Source organism: Zophobas morio, unplaced genomic scaffold (genome assembly GCF_036711695.1).
Source record: "Zophobas morio isolate AGI-343-1 ecotype UQ-CSIRO unplaced genomic scaffold, CSIRO_AGI_Zmor_V1 ptg000012l, whole genome shotgun sequence".
Taxonomy (NCBI): Eukaryota; Metazoa; Arthropoda; class Insecta; order Coleoptera; family Tenebrionidae; genus Zophobas; species Zophobas morio.
The window spans coordinates 13922232-13942247 of NW_026972117.1; the positions used below are offsets into that span (position 1 = coordinate 13922232).

Below are 20016 nucleotides of genomic sequence, written 5' to 3' on the forward strand. Positions count from 1 at the left end.
TAAAATGTCCTTAATTAAATTGCGAAAATTGTCGAAAATTGCCAGAAATTTTCAAAGCTTGAAAATATATTTTTTTTAAGTCCAAAAAACTGCAATGTTTAATTATTTAAACAGTATATATTCAATCTGGCATTTATTCTCCGATGATTTTTCTCTTTAATACTTTCTTATTCTCGTGTAAAGTGTCCTTAATTAAATTGCGAAAATTGTCAAAAATTGCCAGAAATTTTCAAAGCTCGAAAATATATTTTTTTAAATCCAAAAAACTGTAATGTTTAATTGTGTAAACAGTATATATTCAATTTGGAATTTTTTCTCCGATGATTTTTCTCTTTGATAATTTCTTATTCCCGTGTAAAATGTCCTTAATTAAATTGCGAGAATTGACGAAAATTGTGGGAAATTTTCAAAGCTTGAAAATTTATTTTTTTAAATCCAAAAAACTGCAACGTTTAATTGTTTAAACAGTATATATTCGATTAGGCATTTATTCTCCGATGACTTTTCTCTTTAATAATTTCTTATTCCCGTGTAAAATGTCCTTAATTAAATTGCGAAAATTTTCGAAAATTGCCAGAAATTTTCAAAGTTCGAAAATGTATTTTTTTAAATCCAAAAAACTGCAATGTTTAATTTTTTAAACAGTGCATATTCAATTTGGCATTTATTCTCCGATGATTTTTCTCTTTAATAATTTCTTATTCCTGTGTAAAATGTCCTTAATTAAATTGCGAAAATTGTCGAAAATTTCCAGAAATTTCCAAAGCTTGAAAATATATTTTTTTAAATCCAAAAAACTGCAATGTTTAATTATTTAAACAGTATATATTCAATTTGGCATTTTTTCTCCGATGATTTTTCTCTTTAATAATTCCTTATTCCCGTCTAAAATGTCCTTAATTAAATTGCGAAAATTGTCGAAATTTGCCAGAAATTTTCAAAGTTTGAAAATATATTTAATTAAATCTAAAAAACTGCAATGTTTAATTATTTAAACAGTATATATTCAGTTTGGCATTTATTCTCCGATGATTTTTCTCTTTAATAATTTCTTATTGCCGTGTAAATTGTCCTTAATTAAATTGCGAAAATTGTCGAAAATTGCTAGAAATTTTTAAAGCTTGAAAATAGATTTTTTTAAATCCAAAAAACTGCCATGTTTAATTGTTTAAACAGTATATATGCAATTTGGCATTTTTCTCCGATGATTTTTCTCTTGAATAATTCTTTATTAGCGTGTAAAATGTCTTTAGCAAAATTACAAAAATTGTCGAAAATTCCCCGAAATTTTCAAAGCTTCAAAGTATGTTTTTTTAAATCCAAAATTTTGCAGTGTTTCTGTGGGAATTGTGGAAAAATGACAGAAGCTATCCAAGAAATGGGTCCGAAAAAACTTCTGGAAGTCGAAACCTAAAAAAAAATTCCAAAATTGTCGAAATTTGTTTTAATCATCATTTTCGGCATTGCATACTAACATTATTCCTAGGTATCTAAATTTACCTTCTTTTTCAAATATGAATTTCCCTATTTCAAGTTTTTGGTTTTCTGCTTTTTTAGCAAATATCATTATTTTATTTTTTTGGATTTATTTATTCAGTGCTGTTATCCAGTTTGACTCGTTTTATCGAGTTAAATACTTGTTTAAAATGTGTTTATTAGTTCCATATTTATTCCGCCGTATCCGGGGGCTTTCCCCTTTTCTTGACGTTTCATGACCTCTAGGTAGGAAAACGTTGGTCTTCCATTTCCGTCTGTCGGTAGTCTGTGCCAATTTTTACTAGATGGATAATCTCTAAAATAACTGGACTGATTGTTGTCAAATTTTATGTGTTTTTTAAGAAATCGTGTAGATGGTAAAACGTTAAATAAAACCACACGTTCTCCCATGATAATGTGATAATGTCCCCTTAAGTGTTTTCATGGTAAGATTAGTAGGATTCAGATTTTATAAAATAACATATTCCTCTGCTTGTGGCTTATGAATCCGTCCTAACATTTTCCTCGAGGAAGTTGTATTATTTTCAGTTTATGATCCATATACATTCTTTTGTTTTTCTGCTTGTTTTCTTACTTTTACTTTCCGAGCGTAACTTTTATATTTTCTCGATGTTTCATGACCCCTACAGTACGAAAAAAGTACTCTTCCGTATCCGTCTGCCTGAATGTGTGTCTGTGTGTCTGTCTGTCTGTTTGTCTGTCTGTTCGTATCCATTTTTATTAGACACGTAATCTCCGAAAATGCTGGACCGATTGTTGTCAAATTTTGCATATGTATTAGAAATATCATGTAGATGGTTAAATGCCATTCAAAATTTGGCTAGACATCCCCACCAACAATTTTATGACGTCATTTCAATGAACAGTATTTTAAAATGAATTGAATGTTACAGAAAAATATACTCATATACTTGTAGTGTACACATCCGCTTCCAGTTTTTCGCTAAACGTTCAAATTTTCGGAAAAACATTTGCAAGGTATAATAACGTTTTATTCCCAAAACGATTTATACATCTCCGTACGATTGCGGGTTCGATGCCGAACTTGGCCCTTTTTTTTTCTTGCATTGGTATATTGATTTTTCTTTTGTGCTGTGACTAGAATTATCCAAGTTAATGACGCCATCCCTAATTTTTCATTGGTCAAATTAAGAACGAGTCACCCCATTTTCTCGAAGATGTGACGAATACGAAGTGTTTATATAATAACGATAAAATAAGAATTATAATATTGAGAACATTTTATTTGATTGTTGTTTAATTAATAATTTTAGTCATGTTTTGAGAAGACAAACTCATTCAAATGAAACTAATTTCTACGTGACATTATTTCGATGTATAAACATAAATTAAATTGAGCTTCAGATTGCTAGTACCAAGTGCCTCTGGTTTTTACTTTACAGTGGTTATTACAAAGCGAAAGTCGTAAAATCAAATTTTATATATTTTTTAGAGAGCTTGATCTTTTGGATTATGCTTATAGCTTTCGACCAATTTTTTATTGATCAAATTAGAACCTCATTTTTTAGATTTGTTTAAACTGGGTCGGAGTTTTTTGTTGGAATATATAAAATAACAATACTTCCAAAAAACACTAAATTTGGTGTAAAAAGTAAAACACAAAAATGTTATAATAAACAGGGTACCCACTTTTAAAAAATTAAGAGAACGAAGAATTTGTACAGATAAATTAAAACGCTCCCCAATTTTTTATTTGTTTGTCAAAATGTAACATAAACTAAAAATCCATCTATAAAATTAATTATCTCCCACTTTAAAATGACGGATTAATGAAAAACTTAAATCATTAGAAATACATTAGAAATATATTGGGTGTTACTTCGACGTGTATATTTGAAGAAAAAATTGTAATCCTGAAACTTGTTTGCAATGGGTTAGTTGTATCAGCCTGGTGAAAACGTGTTTCCAAAAGACACAGGAAATGTGTAATTTTGAGCCATCCTGTATATCTAATATAGAAAGCTTTGTCCAAAATTTGCAGTTTATATTATTGGCAAACAATGTGTTCACATTGTGCAATTTCTAATAGGGTCTATTGTACTGGGTGGTCGATAATGGTTATAGGTCAATAAAGAGTATTAGTAATAGTCGTAGTACAGATGCTTTTATTATTCTCCTGGAAGTTTAGATTTATATTTAAGAAGTTTCAGCTGTCTTTTATGTACGCCAATTATTATTATTATTATCACCACATTTTATGACCTTGGTTACACAAATATGAAATATATTCGAAAAGTGGAACAATGTCGTTAGTTTTTGCAAGCTGTGATTATCCACATAACGAAAATGGTTCTAATGTGACAACTTGCTGGCGGAGCTGACACATTACGTCTAAATTTCACTCAATGTTGTTCCAAAAATTACAAAATTACTGCGTTCGACAATAAATGTCGGATTATATTTTTGGAAGCTACCCAATATTTTTGGTAACGGGCGGCAATAAAAGGTGATTTAACTTTTACGAACTTGCGTCATCTTCTAGGTAACGGATAGATTAAAACAGCTTTAGAATCAATCCTGTAAACCTGAAATTTGGTAGAAATTTTTTAAATATATACAGGGTGAGTCATGAAGCACTCGCATCTCGATATCTCATTAATTATTATTAGAATCAAAAAAAGTCACAGCATAAAGTTGCAGGATTTGTGAAGGATCACTAAATTAAAGAAATCGTTAAAAGAAAAAATTCCTCATAAATTTTGTCACACTATTTCATTTTAGCTTAGTGCCTTTAAGACAATAGTGGGCCGACCTTAGCAGATGTTCGATTCCGTAGAACGAGGACGAATGCCAAACCTCCACATCTTCTCGCCATTACCAAGACAAATTCCTGCAAACAGCTCAACATAAGCCTTTATTCGTTTTATGCCCTGTCAAGGGACGACGAGGGCGTGTTTTCCGCAGTTCTTGTTTTGTTTAGCATTCACGAAAACCGGCAACACCCGCAGCCAGCCCACCGGTACACTTTTTAGATTCAATACATTCCAATCGGGCCTCCAATTCTACCTGGCGCTCCCAGCAGACCAAACTAGAAACTAATTTAAGTTTTGAAATCCGCTTTTCTTAGATTTATAGGAACAGATTCGGCCGCAAAATTTCATCCTGCACCATTATCGTACGAATACAACGCGAGAAGGAGTTTTATCACGGACGTGTCGTCTTATCCGGGCTTAGCAGAGTGCATCGAGCTCTTTATAGCTCGAACCGATAGTGTCTATAAAACTATCGCAACGCCGAAGAAAAAATCACTTGCTCTCATCACCTCTTAAAAGGATTGTTTTAAATTGAAAGGAGACTTGTCCGACAGAATTGCGCGGGCGATGGCGGCTGAAGGTCTTCAATATCACGCCATTTCGGCTTATTTATCGTCAAATAAGATAAGCCGAGGCGTTCTTTGTGACGGTTTCATTGTTAGATAACGCCTCCGATCTATTCTTTGTCTTCAATTTATTGTTTTCTAAAGCCGCATTCACGCAGCGAAATCGCCATATTTGCGCGAATACCGAGGGGAGCAAATCGGCGAGGGTGCGGGATGTAGAGTGGATGCAACGTGCTGTTAAACTCGATTTATATGATTTTTCTGAACATTTGATTGTATGGAATTTGCATCAAAACAGTGAGGCGGATGTTTCAAACGAAATTTTCTCTTCCATTCAGTCAGCTTGGAGAGAATGAGTGCAAAGAAGCGTTCTAATTAGAGGTGGAACAAGTATCAAGTTTGCAGACATGACACAGAATTTATTTCAATACCGATTTACCGTTTTCAGATTAAGGTTATCTTGAGCAACATAATTTGTAATCGAATCATCCTGAGACTTGAATCCGTATGTCTTCTCTGAAATTATATGACTAGATACACAACGCTGTGCCAACGTTATTTAAAGCAATCGATGAAATTGTAATTGCGTAACTCATATTTAGATTTCATACGCTGAAATAAGTTTTAATATATCAAAAATTTGCTCATGTTTTAAAATTACCAATGCATCCCATTTTATAAATTAACCATGAATTATTACACCGTAAATTACAAAATATGTATATTAAATTGTTAATTTAAACTGCCAGATTCGTCTTTTTCTGGTATACAAGCACTAGATTTTGTATAAAATATACAACGATTCAACTTCAGAACGTGGACGGTATGTTCACAATGAAAAGTCGTATACGGAAATTAAAATTTTGGCAATTCGTTGACTTCTATATAATGTTGATTATTTATCACTCGATCACAATTAATTTAATAATTATATAATGCCGAAGGAGATAAAGACAACATTATTAGTATTATTATTATTATGAAAATCAAAAAAGTAGAGATAAATTTTAACGGGGAAAAGCCAAGGTAAAGGAAAATTCAAAAACGACCTTATTAGCTATGGATGTGGTAAAAGAAGTGAACAGGCAAATTAAGAAGGCTAAGAATGCGGAAAAAAGAAGAATAAAGGAGATCACTTTTAGAAAATGTAGCGAATTTTGATATTATAGATAGAAGTAAAAGGATGGGAAAAGATGAAAGAGGAAATACCAAAAGAATTTAATTGGATATGTCAGAGGGCAAAAAGAGAAAACAACAAAGAAGAGCTAAAGTGACGTAAAACAAGAAAGAAAAAATTAAAGAGGAAGGCAGAAGAAATATGGACCATCATAATAAAAGGAAACAAATGGTAACCGGAACGGAGATTTACAACAAGAATTCTTTAAAAAATAATAGGGAAATGTGCGAGAATTAACGCAAGATTTAATAGTGCAAAATTACAGTTTTGAAAACTCCAAAAAAAAAATAGTAAAATTCCACAAGCTTAGCAAGTACTAGCAAATATAGTGAACCAAGAGCTATAAGGTTATATGGCCATCATAAAAGTAGTTGACCGCAAATAAATACCCCCTTTGTGTGGTTCGCACTAAGCCTACCGGTTGGCAATAAATCATCTTCTAAACATTTCTTGCTCATATTTAACAGGGCCGGCTTTCAAAGCGAGTGGTTATTTCGGAACCCTCAGCGGCTGCAGGTAGTAAAGAAATAGTGGAGTTGTGGATTTTCATATTTAGTGAAAGCCGCCCCTGAACGAAACCACAAGAGCCGGTCGAGCTGCAGTGGACACGTTATTTACGACCCTAAAACCTTTTCTATTGTAAACAACTTAACTTCGACACAATGGGATGATTTTATGATGGCCATATAACCTTATAACTCTTGGTTTACTATACTACCTGCTGAGAAAACAAAGGGCGGGTGGGCGGATCTAGTACTTGGTAAGATAAGACTGATTTTGGCAAATGCCATATCCTTTGAAAAAACAAAGGGCGGGTGGGTGGGCCTAGTATTTGTTAAGATAAAACTGATTTTCCCGCTATTCATCTTGTAAAAACTTATGAAATTTAAAGGTGTTAAATCGCAAATTTACGTAGTAACGAGTTAAATTCCTAAATCTACCGCAAAATATCATGAGTTTTTACTTGTGATTTATCATTGCATAAAAATTAATGAGTGTATCAATTTATTTTATTATTTATTTATTTTTACTATTACAGTGCGCCAATCCAAGTTGGAAAAAATGCTGGATATGTTTCACTGTACTTTAGGTGCGAGGGAAGTTCTGCCGAAACAGCTTTCGACCAATTTTTACATGTGTGCTTTGAATATCATGTTCATATACAATGTGCGTATAAAATTTGTTGACGTCCCCTCATCGTTTTGGTGATAAAGATTATCTAGCTTAAAAAAAATATTATACTCCTATATTCGTGGTCTATGACTCTGCCTTGATTTTTATCACAGTTAGTTTACAAAAATTTTTTTGTGGAAGATTTTTTACGTGTCGGTGATATCTCGCTTGTGAATCAAATGTTTTTTTAATATTGTGACTGGTATTATCATACTTTATTTTATTACCAGAAAATAAATAAAATTTCGCACATTAATATTTTTAATTTTTCGGAAAAAGCTGGATTTGTTCGACTGTGTTTAAATATCTAAGTAACTTTAAAATAATTTTTTAGAGTTTTATTTTCCACAATTCCAAAGCTTGTAACAAACTGAAATTTTATTACAAACGAAAAATTAATATAAATGCCCAAAGAAAATTTTCGAAACAAAATTAATGATTTTTCCAAATTGAAATTATTATTGTGAAATTTTTTATAATTTTAATATGTTTGGCCCAGGATAAAAAAACAAGTCAGATTCATAAAACACAAGTACAGGAGTATCATATTTTACAAGATAACCGATTACCTAAAATACTGTAAAATTTGGTAACAATCAGTCCGGTAGTTTCGGAAATTGTCTGCTTAGTAATAATCGAGAATAAATACACAGAGAAGAGATAGACCGAAACGTTGACCCTTTTTTTGTTCTCCAGAACTCATGAAAACTTGGATGCTTCCAATAAAAACTTAAGGCGGATTCATAAACCACAAGTCCAGCCAAATTTAAATAGCATTCACAACCTAAAATTTTTGGGCGACGTCATCAAATGATTGGTGGGGATGATTAGATAAATTTTGGTTAGCCATTAACTAAGATACACCTAAAATTTGACAATAATAATTGGTCCAGTAGTTTCGAAGAATATCAGTATAATAAACCCCGACACAAACAGACAGTTGACAGACAGACGTAAACAGGAGACCAAATTTTTCATAAGGGTCATAAAACGTCGAGAAAACAAGAAAGTAACCATTTTAAAAAAATTAAATTTAAACATTAGATTTTGAATTCTGGAAGGTACATCATTTGCCAAAATCAATTTTATCCTACCTAGTAGCTGCTAAAATAAAACTGATTTTGGCAAATGACATACCCTCTAAGAAACGAGAGGGGGGGTGGGCGGGGCTAGTACCTGCTAGAATAAGACGCTGATATTAGCAGGTACTAGCCCATCCGCCCTCTATTTTATTAGAGAGATCTCATTAGCCAAAATCAGTCTTATCTCAGCAGCTACTAGCCCCGCCCACTTCTACTTTGTATGGATTTTTAAATGTTTTTAGTGACAAATTTTTATATTTATTTTCGATACATTAAAAGTTAAAATAATCGGAAACCTACAACCGGAAAATTGAAAAATCGAAACATCAAAAAATTGAAAAAAAAAAACGAAAAATCGACTTTTCAGTTTCTCTATTACTCGATATTTCAGTTTTTCAATTTTTGGATGGTTCGATGTATTGATTCCTGGCTTTTTCGATTTTTCCACTTTACGATTTTTCAATTATTAGATTTTTCGATTTTTCAGTTCTTCAGTTTTCCGATTTCCCAATTTTTCGTCATTTTCGTTTTGGAATTTTTCAATTTATCAATTTTTTAGTCTGTTGAATCCTCAATCTTCCAATTTTTCAAATTTTCGATTTTTTAAATTTTGAATTTTTCGATTTTTCGATTTTTCGGTTTTTTGATTTTCCAGTTTTTAGATTGTTCAATTGTTCGATATTTGCACTTTTCGATTTTTCGATTTCTTAATTTCTCGATTTTTCAATTTTCTTTATATTTTAATTTTTCAATTTTTTTTAATTTCAGATTGTTCGATTTTTCGATTTCACAGCTTCTGATTTTTCGGTTTTCCAATTTTTCGAAAAATTGAAAAGTCAGATAATTGAAAAATCAAAACATCGAAAAGTTAAAAATTGAAAAATTGAGAAATTGAAAGATAAAAGATCGAGAAATCGAAAACTCATGAAGTCGAAAAATCGAAAAGTGAAAAATCGAAAAGTCAATTTTATTTTTTCAATCGAAATATTTAAAAATTCCAAAACCTAAATATCCAAAAACTGAAAAATGAAAGAAAAACTGAATAATGGAAAAACTGAAAAATCCCAAAACTGAAATCCAGTAGCTGAGAATCTAAAAAATTGAAAAAGTGGGAAATCGAAAAGTCGAAACATTGAAATATTTAAAAATCGTAAAATTGAAGAGGAGAAAAACTGAAAAAACGTCAAACTGAAACATCGGAAAATTATGAGAAAAAATAAAAAATTATGAAATCCAAACTGAAAAACTGAAGAAAATGAAAAGCGCAAAAACTGTGATATCAAGGCAATGTCAAATCGAAGAAAAAGGAAAAACGAAAAATTGTGATATCAAAAAAAGTGGTCGAAGGTAAAGAAATCCAGCTTTTTCGAAAAATTATTTGATTTTTCGAATTTTCAGAAATACGCTGTTAACGCAGTTGTAATAGATTTCTGTGTCAAAAGACGAAATGCAAAAATTTATGTATTTATGAACAGCGGCGCTCTCCGTTCTAGCTATTTCACGATCAAGGTTGTTCTGGAGTGCCCATCGAGATTTCCGCTTCCAGGCTTTTCCTCGGTAGAGCGCCGCCGTCGGAATGATGAGTCACATACTCAGATATAAAAGTAAACTGAGACATTACAGAAATTAAATAACATATATCATATACTAGCCCCGCCCACCCGCCCTCTCCTTCTCCTTTTTTAGAGGGTATCGTATTTGCCAAAATTAGTTTTATCTTAGAAGGTACTAGCCCCACCCACCCACCCTCTCTATTCTTAGGGGGTATCTCATTTTACAAAATCAGTCTTATCTTATCAGGTACTAGCCCCACCCACCCACCCTTTCTTTTCTTAGACGGTAGGTCATTGCCAAAATCAGTTTTATCGTAGCAGGTACTAGTCCCGCCCACCCGCCCTCATTTTTCTTAGGGGGTATCTCATTTTCCAAAATCAGTCCTATCTTATCAGGTACTAGCCCCACCCACCCACCCTTTCTTTTCTTAGAGGTATGTCATTGCCAAAATCAGTTTTATCTTAGCAAGTACTGATGGCCAACTTTAAAAAATGATCAAAATTTGGAAAAATTACGAGTTTTTGGTTTATCTATTAATGAAAAATAACAACTTTGTTGCAAAACGATTAATGACTACTGGTTGTCCTAAAAAAATAAAAGGTTACTAAGAAATCAGAAAAGGAGCCGGAGGTATTGACACATTACGTGCAGTGTAGCCAATTTTATTTTTATAAAATCAGGCTTTCTTCGTAATCTACATCATAATCAATTTTTTTATTATTTATTTTGGGACTCCCGAAACCCCCGTACATAACGTACTGAAGATTTATTCCGCCATTTTTCGGACACCCGGTATAGTAAGAATATGACAACAATGAAAGAAAAAATAAAAGACAAAATAGAAAGAAATGATGCCGACTATGTGATTGTAGCCGGAAATTTCAATGCAGGAGTAGGAGAAAAAGGAGGAAGAATACAGAAGATGATGGAAAAAGAAGATCCAAAAATAAAAGTCAAAATAAGGAAGAAAAGCAACTGTTGGAATTAGTCGAAGAAAAAGGATGGGGAGGGGGAACCATGGATAATGTTTGTATATCGAACCATAGAATAGGGAAAGAAATATACAGGAAAGGAGTTATCATATTTACCTTTTCTATTAATTTAGAAGCCCCATTTGACACTGTGGGTAGGGAAAACATATGAGAAGATTTGAAAAAAAATAAATAAATAAACATCTAATAGACAAGATCAACAAACTACAAAAACAACCATCAATATAAGGATGATTGGGAAAGAGAGTGAACATTTTGAAATGATAGAGGAGGTAAGACAAGGGTACCCACTGAGCCCACGTCTTTTCGCTACTTATATGGGAGATCTTGAAGAAATTGTTAGCAAACTACAGATTTAAGGGGTAGTGATTGGAAGAAAGAAGGAATGATTAGAAATTTTGAAAGGTATATGAGAACGAAGAATCTCCAAACCTTTATATTGCTCTGACCTCCCCGTCAAGGTCAAGAGTTCGTAAAACCGCATTAAAATTTTCCAACTCCTCCACTACTTAGCACCCTACATCATCCCAGCACTCCCCCGATCCCATCCTCTTGAAATATGAACAGAAATCACGCAAAAAATAAGGACCGCTTTTAATGCGGAAACAAATAGCTTATTACGCAAATTACAGTTCATGCCAAAACATCGTTACGGTTATGACCGATTCATCATGCGCCTTATTAAATCATGTAGGTTGGCATGCCTGCTGCAGACTACCGGGTCGACTTTATCGCGCCGTTCCCTGTTAACCATCGAGATCCGACGTCTAGACCAGACTACTATCTGTTTAGCATTGCAATGGGCCCGTTCCCACGGCAGGGGTGCCAACTAGTTCCAGACACTTGCTGTGGATTTTTTATGGGCCGTGTTTATCCCCGCAGACCACATCTATCTAGATAATTACGAACGATAATAACCGCCGAGCACGAAAGCTACCAAAAAACACATTCCGAAAACCCGACGACTTCATCGTTTAAGGACGCCCTTGCGGGGGTTCATTTCTAAATGATTTCTTAAACTTATTTTGAAAATCCTCTAGTGACCACACTTTGGAAACCGCTGTACTGGGGAAATAAATTCCAGAAAAAGTGAGCCGTACGTTCGTTAAGGCACCCCTCGGGTCGAAATGAAGTTTTTAACCGAAAAATTGAAACTGTCACGCGACATTAGAGCACTCCACTTTGTCGTTATCGAGTCCTTGGACAGGATAATTCTTGAAAGCATCGATCGTCGATAAAATAGAGACACTTGAAAGGTTTTACGGATTCAGTATGAAGGGAGGTAAGCCGGCACACAGTATTGTTTGTTGGATCGAAAATAAGTTCTTACAAGGCTGCTGAAACTCGAGTCCTAACGAGGTCTTGTGAGGACTAATAAAAGATCTACACCCTCAGAAAGTACGGATGCAGTTTTGGAGTCTTATTTTACTTAATGAAGTTTTATCATTTTATATTATTTAATAGTATCGTCTACATTTCATATTGCATAATTAATCTGATATAATAAGTAGATTATTGGAATACTATCTCAGTATGATTTTGTTTATCAGAAACACCTGTCCTAACGTCAAACGTAGGGAAATCTTTTCTATAACAGTTATATAAGAGAAGTTCATACGTTAATGAATTTTTAAAAGTATCTCCCACGGGATACCAAATTCCTCTATTGGCGCGTTCATGTCTAAATATTTTTCCTATTATAACGTCCCCATTTTCAAAAACTCTTCCAATGTATAGACTTTCCCCTACTTCACTACCTCCAGGAATCAGATTACGACTTTCATAATCGTGTAAATCCTTGCTTTGAACATGGATCCACTCTAAAGCTGCCTTGTAAGGACTACACAGTATCTGAAAAGCATATTTTTAATTTCGGACAAAAATTTCGCTTACAAGATTACTTTCACATATTGGCTGGTAGTCAAGACATGAGTGTATGCTGTGGTTTGTGCTACTCCTTGTTGTGGTAAAATAGTGGCTGGAAGAAGTTCGAAACCACGAATGTACACTAGTCCAATGTACCGGTTATTACCATTGTGGTCTTTTCCAGCTGGTACAGCATCATAAGGAATGGTACCGAAGTAGTCCCTCCAGTAGTAATCTTTCCAAATTTTTAAAAATTACTCTTTACATTGTTGCTTTGTTTGAACTTACCGGCACAGTCCCACTTATTTCCAAAAACCAAAGTTAACTGACACAGCAATAAAAATGACCACACACTTCGACCCATGATTATAATTTATAAATTGTAACGGATGTTATTCACGATCTGTCTTGTATCCAGACAAACTCTTGGTACTTCTATTTATACTGTATTCAAGACGTCACATCTGATTATATTATCGAAAATATGTGATTATTTTTTGTTTTTAGAACAGGTGTCATTAAAAACCGCATTTATATGCATAAACCTTGGATGAAATATGCACCTGTACCCAAAAAAAGACTAAAATATGTCATGACGTGCAGACACTGATACATGGTCATCGAACTTTGCGAATTTACGGTGTAACAAATGACCTTTTTACCTTTTTTTGGTAAATGTAAAATTTCCGACCAGTACTGCTCAAATAAAACATGTACACTCCCGTGTGACATCATATATTTATTTCAACAATACTTGAATATTGAAAACACCAACTACTTACAATATGAATAAAGTTTAAAAATATTCATTTTGTTGTATTCTATTGTTTTTCTGAAATACCTGTCCTAACATCAAAACAAGGAATACCTTGTTTACTGCAATCGTACGACAAAACGTCAAAAGGGAATTTATGCCTAATAGTATTTCCTGCAGGAAATGCCGATCCTACTTGGTTACCGCCTTCCTGCAGTTTGCCTACTATTACGTCCCCATTGTAATTAACCCTAGTAATGTATACTTTCTTTCCTACTTCAGTACCTCCAGGAATAAGATTAGGATAATTAGAACCGTGAAAATTGTTAGGATTTTCAACACGAATCCACACAAAAGCTCTTTTGTAAGGACCGCACAGTATCTAAAAATGTTAAATTTAATTCCAAACAAAAATTTTGCTTCCAAAATTACTTTCACATATTCAGTACTATTTATGACAGAAGTGTGTGCCGTCGTTTGTGCTATTCCCTCCTTCGGCAGAACGTTTGCTGGCAGAAGCTCAGAGCCACGGTTGTATACTAAACCAATGTATCCATTATCACCCTGGCGGTCTTTTCCAGCTGGGACAGCATCGTACGGAATAGTACCAAAGTAGTCCCTCCAGTAGAAATCTTTTCAAAATATTAAAAAACAACAATTTTTGACTTATTGTTTCTTTTTTAACGTACCAGCACAGTCCCAGTTATTTCCAAGAACCAACGTTAATTGGGAAAATATTAAAAATAACCATACACTTAAAGCCATAATAATATTAAATGTCACGTATGTTATTCAAGCTTGGTCTTCGGACAAAATGTTGTCTCTTGGACACAAGTACTTGTATTTATACTACATTTAAGACGTCACATCTGATTAAATTATCGAGGATATGTGATTTTTTTTTTTTTTTGAACTGTTATCACCACAAGCCACATTTATATACTCGAACCTTGGATGAAATACGCACCTATGCACATAAAAACCTAAAATATGCTGTGACGTCCAGACATTAATGCAGGGCTACTGCACTTCGCGATTTTACATTGTAAAAAATGTCCTTTTGACTTTTAAAATCGGACTGTGAATAGTACGAAAATCAAACATGTGTAGAATATGTGCGCTTCGGTATACATCCAGATATGTGTAACTCATGGAAGTTAGTTAAGAGGACGTTTGTAGTTACAATATTTCATTATTTCAAGCTATATTTATAGTTTTTTTTGCAATACTTACAACTGCGTAAATTTTAATAGTGATACGAATAGTAAAACAACAACGGAACTTTCATTAATTTCCTTGTTCCAATGTACTCTTACGACGTGCTTTGTAATAGTAATAACTAGGAAATTAGGTGCGCTTTTCTTGTAGATGACTAGCGATAACGAGAATTTGTCTATTCATTCCACTAAGAATTTGATCAAGTCAATTAAAAACATTCCTAAGAAAATGCCACTCAAATTTTATCAATCATAATTCCACTAAACTATAGTTTATTATTCCGTCTATACTTTTTACCCATCGTAAAAAATGTCATTTTTACATCCAAATAGTTGTGAATGTTTGCTGAGGTAGTAACATCCAATTAATTATTTAGAACAACGATTAATCTTTAATTGCTAAAAAGGGTATCTCTAAGTTTATACAAAATGTACCAGTTAAATTTACGAATAAATTTAAAAAAATGAGAACGCAGGATTATTTTTAGTTTAATATACCGGGTGTCTGGAAAATGGCAGATTAAGTCTTCAGTACGTTATGTACGGGTTTTCATCAGTACTTGCTAGGATAAAACTGAATACCGGCATAGTCCCATTTATTTCCAAGAATGGAAGTTAACTGACACAACAATAAAAAGGACCACACACTTAGAGCCATAATTTTATTAATAGTAACGTATGGTACTCACGTTCTGTATGGTTTCTAATTGTTGTTTCTTGATTAGCAGTAATTATATAGTATCTATATTTAAAAAATCACCTGTGATTATATTATCGATAATATGTGATTATTTATTATTTTAGTACTGTTATCACTAAAAACCGCACTTAAATGCAGGAAGCTTTGATGAAATATGCGTATTTATATGCATAAAAAAGGCTAAAATATGCATGTGTTTAAGATAATATGCACTTTTTTCAAACATGCTACTATATAGAGTTGGTATGATATATAAGTATGTCCTGGTATGTAGTTTAAATGGAACATACCTATTTTTTATAAATTATTAATAATATGTTTTTGCAAACTGTCGACCAAAAAACTATGTTGTCTATCAGTCAAAGTATATTATTTATACTCGGCAAAGATTCTTTCAACATAAAGTGTTGTACAGAATATATAACAGAATACCAAACAGAGGTACAAAATATAAACATGGAAGTAAATATAGACAAAACAAAGACGATGATAATGGGGGCGAAAGAAAAATGCCACAAAATATAACCAGATAGGCAAAAAATCGAACAAGTCGAAAACTATAACTTTCTGAGAAAATCAAGAAAATACAATAGGAAAATTGACAAAGAAATAACAGACAATAAGAAAAAGTAGGAAGAGCATCCTTTAAATGAAAATAAATAAATAAATTATTTTTGAACTATTTAATAATCCTTTGAAAAAAGAGTACTATATATGTGATCTTTTACGAGAATTCTAAAGACGACTAGAAGGAATAAGCCGGTTATATATAGTAAAGTAGAATTATTTCAATTTTGGCAAGGTGTTGTAAAACAGTATGTTCGTGTTTCCGTCCCACACACGTTCGCAGGTATATGTTTCCTCCCCTCAGTCCACGATGAATAAAACAATTCGGAGATGAGGGTGGGTGGGCGGGGTTTGCATTTTGCGTTGTTTCTTAATATATGCACGGAGGTTTCATTTCTAATTCTGTTTTCAGTTTCTTGTTGTAAAGAAAAGACTATCTATATTAAGAAGAAAAAAAGAAAGAAAATATAAGCCCCGCCCACCCACCCTGTCTCAATTGTGACAATTTTTCTTTGTTTGTCGTGAGCCGGGGGAACAAAGCTTTATTGCAAAATCCTTATTTAGTAATCGTGTTGTTCAAAGAAAACTATAAGTATTAAGTAAAAATTAAACCCCGTCCACCCCCCCTGATCTCAACTGTGATGAATTTTTCATTGGTTGTCAGACAAAATTTTACTATTTTAAACATGTTTTAAGTTTCTTGTTTGTTAAGAGGATATTAAGAAAAATATCCAAATATAAGCTGGTTCCAAAAATATAGCGTGTTTGGTATCACGGTGCAATATTTTCGAAATATGCGGTGTGAAATTCGATTTTTTTTTAATTTTTAAAATTTGCGATATCTACAAGAATGTGTATTTAGTTAAATTTCGAAATCGTCAAATATACATAGGGAAAAATTTCATTTTTGAAAAAGTCGTCTAAAAATTCTCAAAAAAATTGTATAGTAGAAAATAATTCAAGTGCATGCTATTTTTGCTATTTACTTAAAAACATGTTTCAGATGGTAAGTTGTCGAGAAATAAGGATTTTTCAGTTAAACTTCGCCCTCTAGGTAACAACGAATAAAAAAAATCATTTACAAATGAGATGGGGTGGGTGGGCGGGGCATAAATTTTGCCGTTTTTTCTGAACGTACGTAATCTTCTTTTCAGGTCAACATATTTAAAACGTTTAGTAAATTTTTGTCGGGAAACACGGATTTTACACTTAAGCTCCGCCCCTTTGTCCGACAACGAATTAATTTTTTTTTGCAATATAGTTTTCTTTCAACAATATGGTACATAAAACATGTTTCACGTGGTAGATTCTTCTAGAGAAATAAGCATTTTGCAATTAAACTCCGCCCTTCAGCTCACAACGAATAAAACAAGTCGTCACAAGTGACTTGAAGGTGGGTGGGCGAAATGTAAAATTTCCCGCCAGTACTACTCGAACTAAAAAATAAAACATATGTACACTTCATATATTTCAACAATACATGAATAATGTTTAAATAAACATTCATTTTATGTTTTTTATTGTTAATCTGAAGTAATTGCTGTCCTAATATCAAAAGAAGGAACAACATCTTGTTTACTACAATCATACGACAAAACTTCAAAAGGGTACTTAAACTTAATAGTATTTCCTGCAGGAAAGGCCGATCCTACCTGGTTACCACCTTCACGCATTTTGCCTACTATAACTTCCCCATTATAATTAACCCTTGTAATGTATATTTTCTGTCCTACTTCAGTACCTCCAGGAATAAGATTAGGATAATTAGCACCATGAAAATTGTTAGGATTGTCAATACGAATCCACACAAAAGCTCTTTTGTGAGGACCACACAGTATCTGAAAATAATGGATTTAATTCCAAACAAAAAATTTGTTTCTAAAGTTACTTTCAAATGTGCAGTACTAGTTAAGACGTAAGAGTACGCCGTCGTTTGTGCCACCCCCAACTTAGGCACAACGTTTGCTGGCAGAAGCTCATAACCACGATTGTATACTAAACCCACGTATCGATTGTCACCCTGGAGGTCTTTTCCAGCTGGGACAGCATCGTGAGGAATGGTACCGAAATAATCCCTCCAGTAGTAATCTTTTCAATATATTAAGAAACAAGTTTTGACTTATTGTTTTTTTAACTTACCAGCACAGTTCCAGTTATCTCCACGAACCAAAGTCAGTTGGAAAAATATTAGAAGTGACCACACACTTGGAGCCATACTTGCATTAATTGTAACGTACAAAGTGGGCAGAGGTACTAGTATTTATACTACATTTAAGACATTTTACAACTGTTATCACCAAAAACCACATTTATATAGACGAACCTTGGATGGAAGACGTACATATGCACATAAAAATGCTAAAATATGCCATGATGACCAGACAATAATACATGGTCTTTGCACTTCGCGAATTTACATTGTAAACAATGTCCCTTTGACATTCAAAATCGTGCTCGAAATAGTACTCCTCCGTCTTTGGACCAATGGAAGTTACCTAACGAAGAATAACTGAGTTTGGAGGATGTTTTAGTGGCATAAATGCTTTCATATTTATCAAAAATTATTATTCATTTTCTTTGTCTTTGACGCACAACAAAATTCCGTTTCATTCTTTTGAAATGCCATCACGTTAAGGTGTATTCCAGAAATTTCAAGGAAACTAAACGCATGCTTTCGCGAATCACTTTTTTAAAATAACTCTAGCTACTCACACATTTTTTGAAATCTCCTTGTATGTGTATTTCCCAAAAGCAATTTGCATGTCGTTCTCTATTAAAAGAAAAATCACGAACCTAACCTAAATCATAATGAGCAATATCAAGATGACAAAGTGAAATTTTCTATTTCCCCCCCGATCAGAATAACATACGCCGAGCACCGCTTTGAACCTTACCCCCTGCGGCCCCTTTAATTGCACCATACACAAGGCAAGACAGTCTAGCAAATTTCCGCTCCGTAAATAGCACGTAATCCATCATCCAAGTAAAAGAGTCGTAACTTGGCGAGCGTGTTAAAAACCTCCCTTAATTTACATATTTCGTAAATAATTCAGTTTGTATACATTTCGGGCGAAACGCGGCGATATCCTGGGCACAATGGACCGGCCGTAAACACTCTGCTCCTGTCAGAACCCGAACCGGAAGACCGCAACCGGTCCTCTTGCACCTGAGCTTTTGTCCACTTGACGCACGACTCTCGAATAAATGGCATCGAGCTGCGGAAATGGGACCGGCTGGTAAAAGTGTATTTTTTTCTTTTTAAAATACGCGAAATTTAGGTGCCGAGGGAGGAGAATAAATAGAGTGCAATCGAGTGGAGGTAAATGAGTTTTATGGAATCAGTCTTTTTGGAGTTGTGTTTCACGTTTTTTTATTTTAAGTGTGTGGGATTTAAGTCTGCAGCTTTCGGCGCTTATCAGACCGTTTGGTAAAGTGTGTATTAGATGGATAGGGTTATAAGTCATCTTTAGACATAGGGTTGCAGTAAATTTCTCATACTATAATGTCTGTTTATGCAAAGATATTTTCAAAAAGTAGTTTAGCAACTGATCCATTATTTGTTGTATTTGCTCGTAGATATTTTCTTCATCGTTAGATCTTTCTCTTCTGTCACAGTCACAATTTATTTTCGATTTTTATTTAATAAAATCCAGTACCCAGACGTTCTATTTTTCCCCAAATATTAAACCCTACTTCTACAACGTCATTATTATTTCGTTTGGGTTCTTGAAACACTAATATTATTGTTCCATAATTTTTTGCAATTTCTATTAGACTCCTGAGCTTTTCTTCTTCATATACACCTTGTGCTTTCCAATTTCCAACTTTTATTTCTCTATCTTCTAGCTTGCTACCATTTTTCTGTTATATATTGGTTTTTCTCTCTTCATTGTCCGTTTCTGAATCCAATCTCAATTTATTTTTCGTCTCCAGTTTCCTATTACCAATTTTCCACTTTGGTTTTTAGCTTCTCAGATTTCTTCTTGCTTTTCTTGTTTTTATCCCATTTACACTCTTTTCCGTCTATTACTAGTTTATTGCAGCCAATATTTAGAGTTTTCCTTTACCTTTTTCTACTTGTATTATCTATCTAATTT

The 20016-nt window shown here is 33.4% G+C and overlaps 4 protein-coding genes across 6 annotated transcripts in view; all 4 read right to left on the bottom strand.

Moving 5' to 3' along the window:
* The window catches only part of LOC135128356 (heterogeneous nuclear ribonucleoprotein C), a 673355-nt gene that overhangs the window by 206282 nt on the left and 447057 nt on the right, over nucleotides 1–20016 (bottom strand). The gene's annotated exons all lie outside the window — the stretch shown is intronic.
* Nucleotides 12075–13386, bottom strand: LOC135127749 (uncharacterized). The gene is made up of 4 exons (XM_064054340.1): nucleotides 12970–13386; nucleotides 12717–12916; nucleotides 12340–12666; nucleotides 12075–12152 (listed from the first exon to the last, which is right to left on the bottom strand). The coding sequence occupies exons 1-4, from the start codon at nucleotides 13043–13045 to the stop codon at nucleotides 12075–12077; spliced, it is 681 nt and encodes a 226-aa protein (XP_063910410.1). The 5' UTR covers nucleotides 13046–13386.
* LOC135128349 (uncharacterized) lies at nucleotides 13501–14608 on the bottom strand. The gene is made up of 3 exons (XM_064055261.1): nucleotides 14125–14608; nucleotides 13868–14067; nucleotides 13501–13817 (listed from the first exon to the last, which is right to left on the bottom strand). The coding sequence occupies exons 1-3, from the start codon at nucleotides 14198–14200 to the stop codon at nucleotides 13503–13505; spliced, it is 591 nt and encodes a 196-aa protein (XP_063911331.1). The 5' UTR covers nucleotides 14201–14608; the 3' UTR covers nucleotides 13501–13502.
* LOC135128350 (uncharacterized) lies at nucleotides 17371–18225 on the bottom strand. The gene is made up of 3 exons (XM_064055262.1): nucleotides 18059–18225; nucleotides 17808–18007; nucleotides 17371–17757 (listed from the first exon to the last, which is right to left on the bottom strand). The coding sequence occupies exons 1-3, from the start codon at nucleotides 18132–18134 to the stop codon at nucleotides 17443–17445; spliced, it is 591 nt and encodes a 196-aa protein (XP_063911332.1). The 5' UTR covers nucleotides 18135–18225; the 3' UTR covers nucleotides 17371–17442.